Source organism: Propithecus coquereli, unplaced genomic scaffold (genome assembly GCF_000956105.1).
Source record: "Propithecus coquereli isolate 6110/MARCELLA unplaced genomic scaffold, Pcoq_1.0 Scaffold871, whole genome shotgun sequence".
Classification (NCBI taxonomy): domain Eukaryota; kingdom Metazoa; phylum Chordata; class Mammalia; order Primates; family Indriidae; genus Propithecus; species Propithecus coquereli.
This window is the reverse complement of record NW_012154963.1, coordinates 365,776-386,991: the sequence shown is the minus strand read 5'-3', so window position 1 is coordinate 386,991 and position 21,216 is coordinate 365,776. Positions and strand designations below refer to the sequence as shown.

General features: G+C 54.5%; 1 protein-coding gene across 1 annotated transcript in view; it reads left to right on the top strand.

The window, feature by feature from the left end:
* SEC14L1 (SEC14-like 1 (S. cerevisiae)) overlaps positions 1–3,770 on the top strand; it is a 50,753-nt gene extending 46,983 nt beyond the window's left edge. Inside the window, exons 14-16 of the mRNA XM_012664220.1 lie at positions 1,324–1,575; positions 2,767–2,945; positions 3,326–3,770. Of these exons, the coding sequence (XP_012519674.1) occupies positions 1,324–1,575; positions 2,767–2,945; positions 3,326–3,431 (537 nt within the window). The 3' untranslated portion in view covers positions 3,432–3,770. The remainder of the gene's footprint in view (positions 1–1,323; positions 1,576–2,766; positions 2,946–3,325) is intronic.
* Positions 3,771–21,216: the final 17,446 nt, after the last annotated feature.

Here is a 21,216-nt window from a genome sequence, read left to right as displayed (position 1 = left end):
AACAAGCAGAGACGAATTTGGTGTGCCTTACTCATCAGTTCTGTAGGAGGAATCTCAAAGTTCATAACTGTCTCAAGGATTGTGTGTATTAATTTCTTACTTGGAGGGCAGGCTCGACAAGGCAGAGTGCTTGCTTGTTGTTTACGAGGTGACTGTCAGTCTTGTCTATGTTTGAAGAACTTAGGGGCACTGCATGTTTCATGTGAGTCACAGAGCATGTGTAAACGTGAAAATGGTAAAAACTGCAATTCTGCTTTGGGGATTATTCAAAGTACAGATCCAAGAAAGTAACACACCTGAAATGAAGGCTGAATTAACTATCCCCACTGCGAATGCAGGAAGGAAGTGCCTGTCAGGATGGGGACAAGGTCTCAGGATGGATCTGTCCTGGGGAGCCACTTTGCTGGAGATAGTTGTCTGTGCCATGTAGAGCCACCTGCTGTTCATGAATCTGTTTAAGGACATTCGGAAGTGGCATTTTAGTGGTGAGAAGTGGCAGTGGTAGGATCGAAGAAGGTGTCCGGCGTGCAGAGCAGCGAGTGCAGAGGGCACGGTGGGTGCCGGTGGAGGCTGACAGGCAGCTGCAGGGGCAAGGGGCAGGGCCTGCTCCTCTGCTTCCTTTTCAGTGACTACGGAACTCTGTGCAGCTGCTTTTAATCCTCACATCCTTCCCACACCAATCTTTTGAAACTATTAAGTTTGATCATTCCCTGCTGGGAAGCTTCTATCATTGCAGCATAAGTTCAGGTTTTAGATTGGCACTCCACAGCTGGGGCGTTTCCCACCCTGCCCACACCATGCCCTCGAGCACCCCTCACTGTGGCAGGCCCATGCCTGGCTCCTGCCTCACCCCTGGCTCGGAACACTGCCCTGTGGCTCCTCTGCCTGCTGTTTATTGAGCTTCTACCTTCTCTAGGGCCTTCTGGTGCTTTGCAGCTGAGAGCAGTCCACTGAGCCTTCCCGTGCAGCCCCACAGTGCTGCCGTGCTGTGCTGTTAAGACCCAGTCTCTTAGAATGCTGTCTGCAGGTCATGTGCTGGAAACCTCTGGACTGTGGGTTTAGAGCACAGCACAGAACTTGGTACATGACACACATAGCAGGAACCACTGGTCGAAAGAATGAAAAGAGTGGGTGGGAAGGCTGGATGGTCATGGTCAAGTGACTCTGTGTAAAGAGACTCGCCCACAGGGATCTGTGTCCCCTGGCCCCCAAGCTCATACACGTCTGGACTGAGAAGGCCCTGGAGGGGATGGTGTTGTCACAGCATCGGTGTGGGGCTCATGCTCATGGATCTCGGTTGTCTGATGCAGTCTCTCTTTCCAGATTCTCATTCAGATTGTGGATGCCTCTTCGGTGATCACTTGGGATTTTGACGTGTGCAAAGGGGACATTGTCTTTAACATCTATCACTCCAAGAGATCACCACAGCCACCCAAAAAGGACTCCCTGGGGGCCCACAGCATCACTTCTCCAGGCGGGAACAATGTGCAGCTCATAGACAAAGTCTGGCAGCTGGGCCGTGACTACAGCATGGTGGAGTCGCCTCTCATCTGCAAAGAAGGAGAAAGCGTGCAGGTAACACGACGCCTCTGAGATTCTCTGCAGCAGGCGACTCTCTCGAGAGGAGTCTTTTGCTTCGTTCCTTGAAGAAGCTTGTGTGGCTTCTCGAGGTACCGTGCATCTGTGGAGAGCCCTTAGGGGTGGCCAGTTGTAGTTCTGCTTCTCGACAGCCGGAATGGCTCCGGAAGCCCAGTGAGTCTTAGAAGAGAAAGAGCTCAAGCCTAAGCAGTGGTTTTGGACAGAATCCATGACTTGTATCTAAAGCACATGAATTTTCTCAAAAGCAACATGTGACAGGAAGGAAAGAGCATTATATGCACATAGACAGCTGGGTTTCAGAAGACTTCACTGAGACATAATTTGACCGTGTTGCGTTTGTCTTTTTCAAAGGAAAATCACACTAAATAGAAGTGAGAGGAACAAGTACTTAGAGAACTATTAACTCTCATTACCAAACACTCTAATTTGTTTAAAAATGCTGTCAGTTCATTTTTAACATTTTGGCCAGTTATTTTGGGTGCCTGTGCTCAAATGGTAGTTCTCTGGTTGTTTTTGGCCTTCATAATAGATGCATAATTTTGCTGCCTTTACAGTTTTCAGGGATAAGCCTGCCAGTGTTTTAGTGGTCTTAGATGCAGATTAAGAGAGAATGTTTTATCCAATTTTTAAAATAATGAACATTTTAAGCTGTATTATCACAATTTTTAAATCCAGAATTAATGGAGAAAGTAATTTTCATAAATTGACTTAGATTGACTATAGATTGACATCCTTTTAACCCAGAATGTGCCGGTAGATGATTAGAAGCATGTCAGAGAAGGAACTGCCTGGTCCAGAGGACCTCTGCTGAGCCCCCCAGCTCAAGCGGAGGGCTCCTGCAGAGCTCTGCCACCTGCCAGGCACCTGCTTCCATGTGGCCTTCCTCCCCATGGGGGCGTCGCCTCACCAGGGCTGCAGACACAGAGTCTGTCCCTGCGGCCTTTCCAGCACAGGCAGAGCCTTGCCACGTTCAGTAGGTGGAAGGACATTGTTGAATTCCTGGCAGTGAACCCAAATAATAGCAGGTCCTTGATCTCATCGACATGGGCACATAATTGCTGTTAAATAATGAGACTCAGAGACACCTGCCCTTGGCAGTGCTCAGACCATTCAGTATTGGGATCGGAAGGAAGTCTTCCTCAGCTGCCACTACCTTACTTGTTTTAGGGCTCACATGTGACCAGGTGGCCGGGCTTCTACATTCTGCAGTGGAAATTCCATAGCATGCCTGCGTGTGCTGCGACCAACCTGCCCCGGGTGGACGACGTGCTGGCCTCCCTGCAGGTCTCTTCTCACAAGTGTAAAGTGATGTACTACACCGAAGTGATCGGCTCTGAGGATTTCAGGTATGGCTCCCTGCCACAGCAGCTGCTGCTGCGAGAGCTAGGTGCGGTCAGGAGAAGGCTGCAGTTCTGTGCCATGTACAGGGTCAACAGTGACAGCAGGTCCTAGGGATACTCAGGGAGTAGCTTTGGGGTCAGCTGTTGGAGCTGAGACTCCTTGCACATGCGCAGGCGAGAGCGTCAGGGAGGTGGAGCAGACTTTGCTTCTGCTTGCTTTGCGATGTCCGTGTGCAGGCCACGGGAAGCCGCTCCCCCTGGTGGGACACTTACAACCCACCTCCACTTTCTAAGTGCTGATGGGGACGGAGTGGAGCGGGCAGAGAGCAGGTGGGCGACTTACAGGTGGGTCCTCATGCCTTGTCCCCTCCCTGTGCTGTTTGCAGAGGTTCAATGACCAGCCTGGAGTCCAGCCACAGTGGGTTCTCCCAGCTGAGTGCTGCCACCACCTCCTCCAGCCAGTCCCACTCCAGCTCCATGATTTCCAGGTAGTGCTGCGACGCCTGTGCCTAGTGTGCGGAGGGGATGGCCACACCTGCTTGGACAGCCAGCCACGCTCTGCCCGCCCGCCCAGCGGCGACACTGTGCCGACTCCTCACCTCTAGATAGCAGATAGCTCTCCAGATGGTTAATGTAGTCATTTGATCCCAAAGCTATCTTGACAGGTAGTTTTAATGCTCACCCTAACTTTAACTCAATAGCCATAGATTTTGTATACAGTGTGCACAAAATCAAACCAGAGCACAAGGGCTCTCTTCAAAGAAAAGTAGTTTATATACCAATTAAGAGATTGACTTTATTTCAAATATTGATGCAAAAAATTTTTCCAACAAACTCTGCATTGTCCATTAGTGGGTGGATTCCTGTTACATCCTCCAGAGCTGAGCCCCACCTCTCCCACGGAGCAGAAGCTGCCAACCTGTTTCCCCTAAACTGCATCGTAGTTCTCACGTCTCCTTGCGGTTAGTCGAGATGGCCTGTGAATTCAGTGACAGCCCTCGAGGTCCCTCCTCTGAGAATTCAGAGGCAGCCCTCGGAGCACCCAGTCCCGCGCCCCATCCCCTGACTGTTCTGAAGTGGGTGCTGGGGCCTCAGGAGGGACTCCCTGCGACTCCAGGAAAATGCCGCCATCATTAAACATTACTTTCTCTTTCCTCCTTTTCAAATCTCTGATATTTTTCCGAGCAGGATTTTTCTGTGTTAACTTGTGTAGGGGATTCTTTCCCTTTTTTCTTCTGTGTCGCTCTTAACTGCAGCATGTTCCAAACGCGTTGTAGATCATCTCCTCTGTGCTCTCTAGTGGCTTTCTGCCCTCAGAGACCAGGTGGCCCTTCCAGTCGCTGGAAGGGTATTTTGGAAACAGAGTAGTCACACTTGCCATGTCGACACTCCGCAGTGCTGGTTCTAGCTAACCAGCATACGCCCGCGTTGCCACTCAGGTGGCATGTGGCTTGTAGGAGCCCTGCTTTGTATATGGAAATTGTGGGCTTGCGTGTGTGCGTGTGAGCAAGCGTGTGCTTGTTCGTGTGTGCACATGCGTGGCAGTAGGTGCTGGTGGGCAGGGGGCAAATAGAAACTTAGGTCAAGTCACAAAGGATGCTTCATAGAAGCAAATCAGAGTGTGGGATTAGTTTGCCTTTTACATTTATGTTTTGATTCCCAATGACAAAGCTGCTCTATCTTGTACAGGCCCTCATTTTTTTTTTTTCCACCTTTTTATGGGAAAAGCAGGTTATTTGTGAATCTGTCCAGAAGTTGCATAGGGGTAGCCTCCATGATAAAGACATGTGATGTGTGTTTTTGTGTGTGGCAGAGGCTGTGCTTTTAAAGATATGTGCCAAAACCTACACAGCCATCGTCTGTGTGCATGGTAGGCACGTACATGCTTGATTGTGTTGTCTTAGCTCCACTCTGAAGGTGCTAGGTGGGTGCTGTGTGACCACAGAGCTGTTTGGAGGCTGTGTGCCCCATGGGGGGTTGGAAGGGCTGGGGTGAGACCAAGAAGCCCCTCATCTGTCAGGTGAGCCCTCCGTGGCTGCCTGCACACTGAAGACGTTCCTGGGCCTCTTCTGGGATTGCCTGCCTTCCTGGACCACAGCCATGCGTTTCCTTTTAGAGGGTGAGCTCCTCATTGACACCTGAAGCCCGTCCCCCCAAATCACGGCAGGGTTAGTCAGTGCCTCTGTGCCGATGCCACTCGTGCTTCCTGTTTCCAAATTATAAGGACCTGAAGATGGTCCCCTGCTTTCTCTTTCTTCTCTCTTTCTTGTGTCTCAGATGGCGATTTTGCTGACAGCTGCCAAGAAAACGCTCCACTCAACAGTCCTCATGTGCCCAGAGATGTTTATAGAACTATTTGAATTGCAGCAATCCCCCCACCCCCAGGCTGAAGATCTGTTCTTTTAAGTTGATTCAGGGGTGGCACTGTGTTACCCCATAGAGTCCAGTGCATCTTTACGAGTTCAAAGCACATGACCGCACAAACGCTCACAGGGTTGACTCTTGAGTAACGTACCACCTCATTCTCCTTGTAAGGAAGTTAAGGGGCGTCTGTGGCTTGAGTGTGCGGTTCGTGTTACGTCTCTTACTCCTAGCACCTTGCCACTCTTTACAATGCTGCTGTCATTTCCCTGTTTTCAGTACTAATGATTCTTTGGTTTTCCCTCTATTACTAGTGTCTTAATTCACTTTCCTTCCTAAAGTCATTTGCATATCAAATTCTGTAAATGTTTTGTAAACATATTACCTCACTCTTGGTAATACAATACTGATAGTCTTTAAAAGATTTTTTTATTGTTATCTATAATAAATGTGAACTGTTTAAAGAAAAAAGGGTCTTTTTCTTGTTGTGAAATGGGAGTCTCCCTTGAAAGTTTGAAATTCCCAGGGGACTTTAGAGATGGAAGAAAGAAGAGAGGTTCGGAAGCCAGAGTACTGGTATTCTAGAAGTTCGAGAAGAGTGTTGAGGTTGTGCGGGACTGTGTTTACAGCCCATACTGCAGGCAGGTCCCAACCGTAAGTTTGCTGATGCAGAAGCGAAACCCAGTGTTTGTAATCCCCTCGCTTCTATAAAAAGGTATGATATCTTTTCTTAAACTCAGCCAGATCAAACGTGACTATTATTATGATACCTGATGTGACGTTTCTTTAGTAATAAAAGGGATTGCTTTAATCAGGAGCCTCCCAGAAAATAAAAGAGGCAGATGTGGGCCTTTGGCAGCCTGGGTCACCTTACCCCAGCTAAGCAGGTGGGTCTGCAGGGGCAGCAGGGCCCGAGGACACAGCAGGCTGCCGTCTCCGTGAGGCACAGGGCAGGCCAGGCCAGGAAGAAGCTGGTGGCCGGCTTGCCAGGGTGCAGAGGCCGGAGCCGCCTCCCTCGGGAACTTCAAGGTCATTTGCTTTCCTAGCCAGGGTCTATCTTGGTAGGACACAGCTGAGGGTCTGGTGGTGCCTGGGGTGGGAAGTGGGGGATGCCTGAAGGTGCCCCACATGTCTGTGGGGTGGCCTGGGCTATGAGTATGGCCACAGGCGGTCAAGATAGGTGACCTCCTAACCACAGCTGCACCAAAGTCACGATGACTGAGCCAGCCTCTATTGGAGGAAGGAAAGACTTTTCATGTGGATTCCTCCTGGGCGCCATGTGCTTGTGCTTGTTGAGTCGGACCTGCTCTCCAAGCCTTCGGTCTGGCGTCCGATTCTCACGGTGGAAGCTGGCGGCAGCGCGGAGGTGAGCAAGGTCGGGGCATCTTTACCCACAGGTCGTCTCCCGATGTTCTCAGGAAGGGCCATGCTGAAGTGGAGCATCCTGAACAGCAGTCATCTTGTTTTTATATTGGGCCACCGAGCTGTTAATACATGTGTATCTTTAAATATATCACGTTTCCTTTAATAACACATCCCTGTGGAAGTTTGACAGCCCACACCGCAGGGTGCCTTCCAGTTCCTGAGCCGTGGTGGGGGCGTGCTCATCAGCGTCATGAAACACACCAGTTGGATCAGTTCTGCTTGAGAAATTAGGGCTTTGCAAAGCAGGGGATTCTGGGAAGATGGTAGTGGCATCCCCGAAACAACTAGATTGCAAATCCTGAAACTGGTGGGCAACTGAATTGCACACTTCAAAATGGTGACAATGTCAGTGTTTGTTGTATGTATTTTGCCACAGGAAACCCTGTGGCCATCATTTACAGCACACTAGGTAATAAGGCGTCCCCTTCCTGGGACTCAGCAAGCAGTCCTTCACCCATGTGAACCAGCAGATGCTGCCTGGGCCACCCGTGGGTGGTGGCGCCCTGCCCCTCTCAGGCTCGGGGGTGCAGGGGCCAGCAGGTGTGGACCAGGCCTGTACGAGGGGGCCACGGGGGATCGCATCCCTCCCTCAGCTGCTGTGGGATGGTGTAGAGGCCTACGAGAGTGGAAGGGACCCGACTGGGGGCCTCAGAGGTGCTTGCTGGGGCCAGGGGCCGTGCAAGGAAGATGCTCCCAGGACCCCGAGGCGAGGAAACAGCCCTGGACACGAGGCAGGTGGCAGGAGGGCTGGGAGCTTTGTGAAGGCACGTGCAGGGGACCCAGAAGGCAGCCACAGACAGGGCTGAGGACCTGGGGGCCGACAGCCAGGTGAGGGCTGGGTGTGGGGAGGCCAGGAGCTACTGACGGGCCGCGAGGGTTCTTGCGTGCCTGACACTGAGAAGTCAGGGCCATCCAGGCCCAAGGCCTGGGTGAGGCAGGTGACCTGCGAGTGGGGAGGAAGTGCCTCGAGGAGCAGCGCTGACCGAATTGCCACAGAAGCTGTGAAGCCCATCTGCAGGCCGGGTGGGTCATGGTCCGCCCTGGGGAACCCATGTCTCGCTTCTGGGGGATTCCTGCAGGGGTGGCCCAGCCGCCTGCTCCGGGACATGGCAGGGTTTGGCTGCTCTTGGCCAGTCTCAGCTTTGGGGGCTCTGCTGAGACAGTGGGAAGAAGAGCAGCTGGTTTTTTGCTTGGGACCCTTTGAAGACAACGTCCAGGGTGCAGGTAAGTGAAGGATCAATGTGCTGCAGAATCTTGGAGTTTGCGGCTCCTGGTCGGAGAACCGCTGCTCTTTGCTGCCCTCCACAGGGAGGTTTGTGAACAGCAGCCCCTTTGTTGTGGCAGCAAAATAGAGACTATCGAGTGATTCGGGAGGCGGCAGGACAGGGACTGATTGTGATTCTGTGCACAGGCGCCTGCTGATATTTTCCCCATTGCTGTGGGATTCGGGTTCGTGACCACAGGACTAAACTAATTAGGGTGAGCTGAAGAGACGAGCCTCGTGCTGATGTGTTCAAATGGACTGGTGCTGTGAACTGTTCTTGCCACAAAATCCCAGGGTCAGTTAAAACGGGGACTCCGCCTGGCAAGGTGCTCACGCCTGTGATCCCAGCTCCCTGGGAGGCCGAGGCGGGAGGATCGCTTTAGGTAGGAGTTCGAGACCAGCCTGAGCAAAAGCGCTGGTCTCTACTAAAAAGAGAAAAATTAGCCAGGTGTAGTGGTGTGCACCTATAGTCCCAGCTACTCAGGAGGCTGAGGCAGGAGAATGGATTGAGCCCAGGAGTTGGAGGTTGCTGTGAGCTGTGATGACGCCGCTGCACTCTAGCCAGGGTGACAGAGCAAGACTCTGTCTCAAAAAAGCCAAAAAACTGGGGGCTCCAGAGTGTTTGCAAAGAAGCCAGGTCTTCCGGGCAGGGTGGACTTTGTCAGTGCAAGTGTCTTTGCGATTGGTGTCACCCAGTTTATTTTTTAAACAGCAAAACCAAAATGAAGCCATCGAGTCAAGTTTCGAGGTGTGGAGAAGGCCTGTATCTATTTTTAATTGAGAGTTTTATTGAGGTCACTGTAGACCCACCTGCCATTGCAACAAATCCTACAGAGAAATCCCTTGTACCTAGACTCAGTTGCCACCACCAGTGAAAACACAGAGCGCGTCTGTCACCACAAGGCCCTGATATCTCTGCCCTTGTGTAGCTCGCCCACCTCCCTCCTGCCCCTTCCCGTCAACCACTGTTCTCCGTTTCTAACACTCTGTCATTGCAGGAAGGCTCTATAGATGGAATCGGGACATCGGTGCCCCTGGGCCTTCAGACTCAGACGCACACTGACACTGTCTGCCTCCCGGCTCTCCGGCCTTTGGAGTGGGAGTGACTCCACCGGCTCCCGGGCTTTGGGCTGGGGCTGGAACTGTGCCCTACAGTGGGCAGGTCACAGGACTCTTCGGCCTCCGTCATCGTGTGAGCTAATCTCTCATGATAAGTCTCTTTCTAAATATCTTGACATATCCCGTTGGTTCTCTCTGGAGAACGCCGACTAATACGGTATTAACCTTTTGGAATTGGCCTTTGTTCCCCGGTGTCACTCCCTGGAGACTCAGCGGTTGCCGTGTGTGTCAGCAGTTCTTTCCTGTCCCTGCTGAGTGGCATGCCCCGGTGTGGCTGCGTGTCCTTCCACGCCTCATGGAGGGACACCCATGGAGGGCTGCTTCCTCTTCTTGTTTACTACAAATAAAGCTGCTATGAGCATTTGTGTGCAGATTTTTATGTGAACATAAACTCACATTCCTCCGGGATAAATGCCCGAGAGTGCAGTTGCTGGGGCGGATGGCAGTTAGCTGCGTGTTTAGTTTTACAAGAAACTGCCACGCTGTTTTCCAGAGTGACGGTACCACTGCCACCAGCCACGTGTGAGCCCATTTCCTTGCATCCTCATCAGCATTTGTTATTGCCATGACTTTTAATTTTAGCCATTCTGATAGGTGTGTAGTGATGTCCCGTTGCGGTTTTAATTTGCGTTTCCCTAGTGGCTCGTGACGTTGGACAGCCTTCTGTGGGCTCATTTGCCAGCTGTGTGTCTTAATTGGTGAAATATTTATTTATATCTTTTGCTCATTTTCTAGTTAGATTCTTTGTTGCTTTATGGTTGGATTGAGAGTTCTTTATATATTCTAGGTACTAGTCCTGTGTTGGATGTGCGCTTTGTGACTTATCTGGTTGTAACATAGAAAAGATTCACCCCTGTGAGTCAAAACTGAAATACTATAAAGATGTAAATGTTAATACTTTCTGATCACTCCCTTTTCTTTTAAAATTGCAGGTAGATGTTCTCAGAGGATGGTGGTATTGTGTTTCCAAAGGCCTTTTACATCTTAATAGAGCCCCTGTGCTTCTAGATGACCCCACAAGCAAATTACAGGCCCTGCCTGTCGCCTCACTGTGTGACTACAAATGCTAGGTTTCAGGGGCGATACCCTCCCTCTCTTAGCTCCAGTAAGTTGAGTCTCCTTCCTCCATCTCTCCATCCGTCTATCCATCCATCCCTCCCTCCCTTCCTTCCTTCCTTATGGTGAAACTTCAAACAGAACAGAAGGGGTAAACCAGAGATAAGCGTGTCCTCCCACGCCCACCCCCCACTCCAGAGACAACCCAGGTGCCTGTTCAGGCGACCCCTTGAGCCTCCCAGGCGTGTGGAAGCGCGTCGCATGCATCATTACCAACTTGTCCTTGGTGCCCCTCTCTTTGTCCCCTGTGGCGTCACAGGGTCTCTCCAGGCTTAGACAGAGCCACTTTGTTCTCCAGCTGCCTGTCCACCTCCTTTGTCTGGTCGTCACCCTGCGATTGGTCGTTTTCTTTTCAATTCGAGTCTCTTCATCTCTCCGGGGAGGTGTCCCTGGGTCTCACTGCTTGCAGGTATTTTTCCCAGTTCCCCATTTATTCACTCCTATCACGTGTTGCCCTGTGCCCAGCCGGTCCAGGAGGGTAGATACCGCCCGCCACGAGCTGGAAAGGGCAGCTGTGCCCTCAGAGAGCTCACGCTCGGGCCTGGGGGGACAGGCAATGGCAGACCCCCCAGCTCCCCTGCCTCAGCGGCTGCTGCCCGCTGCCCTCAGCTCTGTGTAGGCCTGGAGCTCTGGCAGGAGGTGGAAGGAGAGAGGGGAGAAAAGGGTCTTTTTTTCCCACTTCCTGCTCTTGGTGGCATCATCCCAGCAAGAGCAGCCAGCCAGGGCGTCAGCTGCCAGCTTCTGTGGCCCCAGCTCCATCACAGCCTCGGGGCTACCAGTGCCAGGCAGTCCATGCCCACGGGCAGTCACCTCCCGACCAGGCCACACTCTGAGCCCGCGGAGTGCCTGCCAGTCTGTGCCCCTCTGAAGATCTTAGGGCCCCAGACTGCACCCCTTCTCAGACGCCCAGAGCGGCTTGGAATATCCCCACAAAGCTGGGCCTCCGGCAAGGCCATCCCCCACAACCCATCTTGGGTCCTGCCTGCTCCGGCCCTAGAGCTGGGATCTGCTTCCTGCCGACGTTAATCCCTTTTCTCCTCCCGCCTTCCAGACCTGTACAGCCAACTTCCTATATTAAACCCCGTTGTCTGGAATCCCTAACATTTTTTCAGTTCTCCCGACAGGACTGTGCCCAACACGCTGTACCAGATGGTGGCAGGTGCTACGAGAAGAAGAAATCTGGGAGGGGAACGAGGGGAACGGGGTAGGTGTGGGAGACCCCAGTCTTCAGTACGATGACCAGGACAGGCCTCATGAAGAAGGTGGCACTGAAGTGGGTGAGGGAGCCGGCCAAGCAGATTGCCCAGACAGAACATTCCAGAAACAGAGAAGAGCTAATTTGACGGCCAGGAGTCAGGAGCAGTTCGGTGTGTTTAAGATAAAGCAAAGAAGTCAGCGCAGCTGGGTGCGTGAGCCAGGATGAGGCAGGGCCGCGGCACAGAGACGCAGTCACCGAATGTTCACATCTGCCCAGCGGCACCACGCGGTCAGCCCAGCAAACAGGCTGTGCGTTGCAGGAAATTGTGTCACTTCTGGGTGGAGGCACTGAGGAACAGGTGTGTGACACCCAGCCTTCCCTCCCTGTCTTGATGATTGCTGGAGGCACGAGCCTGGATCCGTGAGTCACCGAGTGGAGTAGCTGCCACCCTGGAGAGCCGCCTGCCCTGCACCGGGCTTAGCGTGAGAGAAGTAAGTCCGGAGTGCATCATGCCTTGGAGACGTCAGGGTTTATTTGTCACTGCTGCAAAAATGAGCTCATCCTGACAAATACAGGCATGAGGTCAGAGGTGGTTGGGTGTGGGGGGCACGGCCAGATCCTACAAGGCCTTATGGGTCTTGGTAAGGACACCAGCGTTTAACTTGAACTCCGAGTGGGATGGGAAGCAGCTGTCGTGTGTCGTTTGGTTTTGACTTCATCTCCCTACGCAGAAATCTTTAATCTTTATGAGGTCAAATTTATTATCTTTTTCTTAATAGCGTCTGGGTTTTATATCTTGCTTAGAAAAGCCTTTTTCCATGTTCAATTCGCCTACATTTTCTTCTGGCACTTTCAAGGTTTTATTTTTTTACATTTAAATCTCTGCTGCGTCTGGTGTGGAGTCTGTGTCAGGAGAGCGGAGGGGCTGTTAACGAATGCGAAATGGTTCGGTATGTTGGTGGCTGCGTGACAGGGCTCGTTTCCGGCTCTTTGAAACCCTCTGGAGAAATCCTTTAGGGCCTGAGGCTGGGTCTGGGCTGGCAAGGGCGTGGGCGAGAGGCAGACCCCAGCAGATCCCCAGGGAGGGCCAGGCCGGCTGGGCAGCTGCCTGTGACAACTAGGCAATTACGAGTGTTGAAATATTACAGGAATAAATGGCAGCGCTAGTGCCTAAGAACTTAGGTAGGTGTGCACCTCGACCTTGCACAGCCACAGCGGAGGGCGTTTGTGGCCCTCCGCAGCAGGGCGTCCTAGTGTGCACGTGACGAGGGTCTTTTGCGAGGCGCCCTGTCTTGGGGCGACGGCTGCCGGGAGCCCGGGCAGGCCCTGCCGTCAGCATCCCTGTGTCAGCATGCAGTCAGTCGGGACACGCGGCCCAATAACCAACGGGCTGTCTTCCGAGAACAAGTGATTTATTTTTATTGCCTCATTTTAAACACTTCAGCGTGCCTCCCAAGGAGCCGTGTGGTTTGGAAAATCACACGAGAAAGCCGTGTCCCGGTGCCCAGCCCGGCCGTCCCGGATGGCGTCCCCTGTCACGGGGCCACCTGGCCGCGCTCGGGGACCCCAGCGCGGTGACAGGGGGGTCGGCGTCGGGGCTGGCCTGTCATGAAGGGTCACCCCGCGCCCAGAACGAGGCGGGTGCGGGACCTCGGCTGCCGCAGGCATCGCAACGGCCGGGCGTGAGGGCGGGGGTGGCGATGGGAAGTCCTGGGGCCAGGCGCTCGCGGGAAACCGCAGCGGAAGCGCCGCCGACACAGGCAGGGAAGCCGGGCGAGGGCGGCACGTCCCGGTCTAGGCCCCGCCCCTTCCGGGCCCACCCCCGCCCCGAGCCAGCGCCGCCTGAGGGGCGGGACGGCCTCATTCCAGAGGCGACAGCGCCACCTGCCGGAGCCAGCGCGTCTGCGCACCCGGCACCCGCGCGCCCTGGGGCCGGGAGGCCCTTCCGCAGGGCGAGGTTTTGGGGGCCCCGCCCCTGCCCCTGAGCGCCACGGCCTGGAGCCTGGGCGACCCGGAGAAGGGTCGGATCCGGGCTGTGGTCCGCGGCCCTTCGCTGGGACTCCCCAACCCATATGACAGCGACCTCCTGCCTCCCTCCAGGGCTGTTGGGACGAGGCCCTCACCACGCCAGGCGCAGGGCGTGCGCACCACCCTCGCTGACCTGCGGAGTCCAGGCCATTGTGTCTCCATCTTAGAGATGAGGAAACTGAGGCACAGAGAAGCCCCCGCTGGGCGGCGAGGGCTGGGATTGGACCCCACCCAAGCTGATGGGCTCCAGCACCTGTGGTTCTCTCTGCCCGACCTCAGGAACTGCTGCTTATCCTTTGGGTGGCAGCTTAGAGGTCACCTTCTCCAGGAAGACTGCCCTGCCCCTCCAGATTAGGGCGGGCGCCCTGCTGTGTGCTCGCCTAGCAGCCAGCATGTCCCCATCGCGGCCCCCACTGCTGTGGCCGTCTGTTCACTTGTCTGCCTTCCCCCAGTCCTGCGCTCCTGAGGGTCCCTTGTGTCGTCTTGTTCATCTGCCCTTGTAATGAACCAAGCCTGTAACTGAGCAATGTAAAGCTAATATGCGACAGGCCGAGAGCTGGGAAGGAGCCAGACCAGAGGGTGCACTGGAAGCCCAGCTCCTACTGGGCGTGGCTGGGGGCCCCTCTTGGGGCGTCCCTCCAAGGAAGGCGCGGAGCTGGGCTTGGAGCCCCGTGGAGGCAGGATGTCTGCCGTGCTCGGGGCTGGTGCCAGGACCCTTGTCCATCAGCAGGGTCCAGGGGCAGCCCCCAAAGCTGGTCACAGCTCACGTTCGGCTGCAGCATCTTATGGGGTGCTCCTCACTAGGGTGCTGACTTGTCACTCAAAACTTTCTGCCTCGTCTGCGCTCCCTGACGTTAGCCAGGTCAGACCTCTGAGCCCGTCCTCTGGGCAGGTGGGCCGCCTCTGAGGTGGTCTCCACTCATGCTCCCAGTGCTGGTACCAAGGGACGAGAGGAAGGCCGGGCATGCCCTGGCTCCCACGCCGCTTCAGGCCCGATCCTTGCCCTTCCACGCCTGCCCCCCAACCCATCAGCTGTACACCTGTGGAGGGCAGGGGCTGCTCTCCTTCCCCTGTGCCCGGATTCTGTCGGCATCTAATCACGGATGAGGGACTCTCCGTCTGTGTCCGTCTCCCCACCTCCGTGGAAACTGAGTCCCTCTGTCTATTCAGGCCAAGCTGTCTTCTGCTGGGAGCCCTGTGCCATCACCTCCCTCTTCGAGCCCAGACATTCTCTCCTGGAATATAAATGTGTTCAAGGCTCTTGGATCAAAAATCAAGAAGTTGTGTCCCTGCCCGCCCCCAGTCTCCACCTCCTCCCTCTCCTGGACTCCCCCACCCCTTCCCCGTCCCTCCTCCACGACCCTTGCCCTGGTCACGGTCATCAATGACTGCCCCATCCACTGCCAACTTGCCAACCCAGGAGCTGCAGCTCGGTTCTTCACGGGCGATCCCTGGCGTGTCCCACTCCAAACCTTGGGTCCCTTGTCTGCTGGTGCAGTTCTGTCCTGGTTTTCCTCCTGGCCTTTTGACTCAGGCAGGGTCTCTCTGCTCTTGACCCTGTATCACTGTCCCTCTTTGTCTCTAGTAATTTCCTTTCCTTTGAAACCTGCTTGGTGTCTTGGTGTAGATTTCTTTGGCTTATCCTATTTGTAGTTCGGCTTCTTGAATCTGTAGCTTAAGTTTTTCACCTAATCTGGGAAGTTTTAGCCATTATTTCTACAAACGTTCGTTCAGTCTCACTGTCTTTCTCCTCTGGTGGTGTGAATGTCGGACCTTTTGTTATTGTCCCTTAGGCCTCTGAGGCTCTGTTTATCTTTTATCCATCTGTTTTCTCCCTGTGGTTCAGGTTGGGTAAATCTTATTGACGTGTCCTCAAATTCACTGATTCTGTCCTCTTCTCTGTCATCTCTTCTCTACAACTGAGCCCAACAGGGAGTTTAAAAATTTTCTGCTATTATATTTTGCAGTTTTATAATTTCCACTTGATTCTTTTTTTATACCTTCTGTTTCTTTGCTGAGGGTTTCTATATTTTCTTGGTTTCAAGAGAATTGGTGATTACTTGTTGAGTTATTTTTATGATAGTTGTGTTAAAGTCCTGGTCACATAATTCCAACGTCTGACCCATGTTGGTGTTGTTGTCAGTCAACTGTCTTCTCATTCACCTCGTGATTTTCGTGGTTCTTGGTAGGACGCATGAATTCGATTGTATCCTGGACATTGTGGCTATTATGTTGGGAGTCCAGGTCCTGTTTCAATCTTTTATTTTAGTGGCAGTTGCCCTGTTTAGGCTTAGCATGCAGATCTTGGCCTACTTTCGTGGGCTGTGGTTCCAATGACAATCTAATTTTCAGAGCCTTTGTAGTGCTATCGAGGCCAGCCTGGTTTCCGTGGTGCTGTCTGAGGGGCAGAAGGAGCTTTCCTAGCGGGACGCGTGTTGCCTCTAGGTGGGAGACAAGTCTCCAGCTCACTTTCTGGGCCAGTTGCTTGTCGTGGTGGGCCTTCCCCTTGCCATCAGTGTCCCGCCCCCCAGTCCCTGCTGTGAGGTGTCTTTGGGTGGGGGAGTGGAGTTTCAGGCCCAGGGAGGAGGAGAGGGTTACCTTGGCTGATTATCTTCAGAGGGCCCTTGTAGTCCGGCCTGGCTTGCCTGGTGTTTCGGTGGGACTCCTGTTTCATCCAGGAGAGAACCCCTACTTGGGCCGCCTTCTGTTGCTAGGTTGGGGGTTGGGAAGAGTATGCCTGGGTTGGTCCCTTCTTCTGTTGGGTGAGGGCGAGGGGTGTCACAGATGCCCTTAAATGTTCCTGTCCCGGTCCCGGGGCCTTTAGCCAGCTCTCCTTCTCTCCACCATTCAGAATTCTCTTGTGTTGTTTCGGTGTTTATACTGCACTTAGCAGACAAGCACAGGGAGAGTCCAGTCTATGCTGTCTCATCCAGCCTGGAAGCCGCTAAATATTTAATTGTTTGTTTGAAAGAAAGTGACGAATGTAAGAACCTTGAGCCAGACTTTTCTCTGGAAAGCACAGAGGCGCAGACTCCTGCTGGAGCTCCGAGGTCCAGGCTGGACACCAAGGCTGGCCAGCTTCCTTCACAACCTGCGTGACTTGACATTTGGTGGCATCTCCTCGCAGCAGCGGGCACCGTGGTTTCTGCAGAAGCCCTGGTGCCCTCGTTCCTGCAGGGCTTGTCCTGTAGAAACCGCAGGACCACTGGGGAAGAGCAGCCAACCACTCCCCAGCTAAGGGGATGGGGGGAAGCAGGGAGGCGGGAAGCCCCCGGTGAGACCCCCTGGGAAACAGACCCCACAGTTGGGCCACTGCTGTCCCAAGATGGTGGGTACCAATGTGATTGGGGGGTTGTGACGATGGTGGTGCCAGCCCTGGAGTGGGAAGCACAAGGGTCGAAGGATGCGACCTAGGAGCTGGCCCAGAGACCCTGGGGCCCAATCTCTTTCTCTGTGCTTCAGCCTTCGAGTAAATAGCAGGTGGGGGATCCACGGGCATCTTGGGTGATTGTTTTCCCTGCGCCTGGCAGGTGTCTGGGCTCCCCTGTGGAGGCCATTAGCTGACACCTGACAAGGCTCCCAGCTGGGCCACAGGCCTTTATTCCAGGGGTGATGGCCACTGGCCTCCAGGACCTGTCCAGCCTCCCAGCTCCTTGTTGCCTGGCCTGTCGGCCACTGGTGGTGTGTAAACACCTCTGTGGGGCGCCAGGGGAGGCTCCATGAAGGCAGCTTTTGGGGATGGGGAAGAAGGGGGGACCCCAGAAGCTAGTTCTTTCCCATCCTGTTCTGTCTCCTCCCATAAGCAGAGGAAGTGTCTTTCTGGACCCAGCGCTGTGTGGGGAGAGCAGGGGGCACACAGAGGAACCAGACCGGCCCTGCTCTTGGCGGCAATTTGTAAATCCGTAACCCACAGCTCGGCCCTCTGAACGCGCCCGGCCGTCCCAGGGATGTGACACAGCGAGTCCACTCTGCAGTCCTGCCGCGCAGGTAACGGCTCAGAACGTGGGACGTTTCCAAGCGCCGTGTCTTTGCACAGGGCTGGTCTCTCTCTCAGCACCTCGCAGGGTGAGGGGCTGCTCCCTGACCGAGCGGGAAGCTGAGGCTCACAGGGGCCGGGTCCCCCGGCCCCCAGCTCTGACAAGATGAGTCTTGTCTCCCTCCTGCGGAGGCCCAGCCCCTGCCTCACCCTCCAGGCCTGTCCCTTTCTTGCTCACCTCTCCTGCTGGGGCCCGTCTGTGGTCTAGGAGGTGTGACCCGGGCACCTGTGGGCAGGGCCTGCTCCCTGCCCAGACTTCTCGCGTTGTGTCAGCTCTGTCTGGCCCGCCTTCCCCCAGCGTGTATTTAGGCCCCTCCTGGGCTGCCTCCCCTGACCAGCCCACCATCTCCCTGGAATTTCCGCAGGCTGAGTCCCCCCAGGCTGGCTGAAGCTGGTCAGTGTGCTGCCTGGCACGGGGCACCGCCATGAGCCACCGGGTCCTGTCCCCTGTGGTTAGGAGCCCAGAAACCTCTTCCCAGGAGGTCTTGCCTGTGAATAAGTCTTTAAATGCAGAGTCACGGGGGAGAATAACCACTCCTTTGTCCCTCGCCCCGCCCATGCCAGGAACTGCTGGGCTCCAGGGACCAGGTCCTTTCCCAGATGCCCTGGGATTCTGGGTGAAGGCTGGAAACAGAATAGCAAAGCGCCAGCAAGATTGAGACGGGTGCTGGACATACCCGTGTGGGACGCACCAGAAGGTAGCTCAAGCGTCCGGTGGAGGGTACGGTGAGTGCACAGAGCCCGGAAGCTGCTGGGGCCTGAGTGTGGGCTACTGTGCTGAGCAGTTGTGTGACCTTGAGCAGGTGGCTTGAGCTCTCTGTGCTTCTGTTTCTTCTGTGACGTGGGATGATACAGGAACTGTGACGAGGCACCAATGAATCAGAGCGAGTAGAGCTCAGAGCCAAAGCCACATACTCACGTGGCCACGCTCGGACCTAACAGTGGGGTTTGCCTGGGGCAAGTTTTTAGCAACAGAGCTGGGGGGTGGGAAGGGGTGTTTCCCCCCACCCCAAGCCAAGAGAGGGAGCCCCAAGAGAACCACTGGCAGTTTACTGAACTTCTGAGTCCAGGCCCTGGGGCACGAACTCTTCCTGGGGAGAGTTCTGGGGGCTTGGCCCTGTGGGTGCAGAGGGGCAGCCGTCCCACTCCCTGGAGCTGCCTGGGGCCCACTCTGCATCTCTCCTGTTTCCTAGGGGAGGATGCCCAGAGTTTCCATGTGACGCCAGGAGGGGAGGCCAGGTGGGACACTCCTGAGGGGCTCACCGCTGGAGAGGCTGGGACCGGCTGTGCCCTGGGCCACCTTCCGTGGGTTCCCCTCCGAGGTGCCCCAGGCCGGCCCTGCTAACCTCTGGACTGGCCTCCAGCCTCGCTCTCGCTGTCAAGGCACCCCCCCCAGTCCACCCCCACCCCCATGCAGGCAGCGGGCACAGCTCTTCTCAGGAGACAGGAGGGGCCACCCTCCACCGCGTCCCAGGGCTTCGTGCCCTACACACCATCTCCAACATCTCAGAACAGGGGCTGGGGAAATGCAGGGAGATTATGACCAGGATCTTGGAATCATCCCCAGGCGGGGACCCTGCTACAGCCCCTGGCGGCCCCTGCGGGCTCTCGGTGTTGCTGGATCGAGGGGCAGGTCCACCTGGGGGATGGTAAGGCGACCCAGTCCAGTTATGGGGTTGCCCAAGTTAATCCCTTCTGGGGCCCTTCAGCCTCTGGGGGGTGTCCATGTTTGCAGGGCTGATGGAAGGGACCACGCAGGGGGTAGAGCCAGACGCCCCCTGAGAGATGACCTCCAGCTCTCTCAGCTGCTAAACAGACATTTATGAAAACAAACCACCGGCAGCACCGAGAACAACTGCTACCTTCTTTCTGTTCAGAAGGAGCGTCCAGCACCTGTGAGCTCCCGATCGATCACCTGCGGGTCACCTGTGTGCCCTGGATCACTGAGGCAGTGGGCCTGGCCCATTATTTGTGCACTTGCATAATGTCCAGGGGACTACAGAGACTGGCCCGGGGACAGTGCTCACCACCCTTCGGTGCTCAGAGGAAGAGGCAGACAAGGAATCCTGCTCTTTCAAAGGGCGGCTTCCTGCGGCAGGATTCCCTGTTCCTTTTCCCCAACTCTCGTCCAGCTGCCAGAAGCCCTTCCAAGGCACAGTGATGGGAAAGATAGTGGACCCCAGCCCCAAGAGCGGAGCCCTACAGCCTCACTTAGTCCCACAGGGCAGCACTCGGAGGAAAGAGGAGGTGTTTCCAGGGCCCATTCATGTAGCTGGAAATAAAAAAAAAAAAGAAATATTTCAAGCATCAGAAAAATGGAGGCCTGTGTCCCCACAGGTGGACATGCACCTGTGTCCACTGCCCAGTGCTGACCAAGGTGAGCCCCTCCCCCTTCCAGTAAACATTAGCAATGAAATTTCCACCTGAAACGGAAGGCCCCTCCGTCCCGCCCCACCCACATTCTTCTTCCTTCTTTCCCAGAGCTGGCTGCCGTCCTCGTGCTGTAAACGTCCTGACTTCTGTTGGATGGGCAGGTGTTTCGACATTCTCTGTGTCTTTGCTGGTTTGGAAGCTACAGGATGCATTCTTTTGGTAGATATTTCAATACAGTTATTTAATTATACATTTTTATAGCAAAGTTGAAAGCTGTTCAGTATTTCTATCCCCCTTAGCAAGCTTGAACTTTCCGCTGGACATAGCCCCCCTGCTGAGGCTTGAATGTGTCCCCCAAAGTTCAGGTGTTAGAGACCTAATCCCCAACGCAAAGCTGTTGGCAGGCCAGGCCTCACAAGAGGCCACTAGGTCTCGAGGGCTCTGCCCTTGTCTCTTGTCCTCGAGGCCGCATCAGAAAAACGAGAACGAGCGGTTTGAGGAGGAGGAAAGAGAGGTTTTATTACTTTGCCAGCAAAGGAGGAGGAGGGAGACTCCTGTCTGAAATGCCATCGTCGGATGATAAGCAGAAATGCAGAGCTTTTAAAGGATGGGTTCTCAGCTTCCGGCGATTGCTGTTCAACTACAGTGATGATTCTGATCGTCCCAGCTCCACTGAAGACAATCTCTGACCTTCACCCAGGACCTTTCTTTACCGGGTCGAGGACGCTGAGCCCTCTCCTGTAGCACAAAGAGTAAAGACTTACCCTGCTCCTTCAACCACTGGCCTGAGGCAGGGATGCAGGTTTTTGTTCTCAAAAGGCAGTGGAGGATGTTTTAAAAAAACAGAAAATATTTTTTGCGGTTTTTTCAGGCCATTCCCTCTGTTACATATTCCCCACTCCCGATATTCCCCTTCCCTATCTATGGGAGGAGGGCGACTACTGCTGGTCCCCCCTTAGGATTGGATTAACGTCGTTATCGTGGGAATGGGTGAGTTATCGCGAGAGTTCAGCCCCCCTTGCCCTGGGCCTCTCTCCCGTGTTCTGGCCCTTGCATCCCATCCTGGGACGACACGGCGCGAAGAGCCTCATCGTGTGCTGCCGCCTCGACATTGGACTTTCCAGCCTTCAGAACTGTAAGAAATAAATTTATTTTCTTTATAAATTGCCCAGTGTGTGATATTCCGTTATAGCAACACGAAATGACTGAGGCAAAAAAATTGGTGCCAAGCCTTGGGGTGTTGCAGTAACAAATACCTGACCACGTGGAAGGGCTTTGGGACGGAGGAATGGGCGCGGGCTAGGAAAGCCTGGACTGCCGAGAGCGGAGCATGAAGGGCCATTGTGGTACGCCCAGA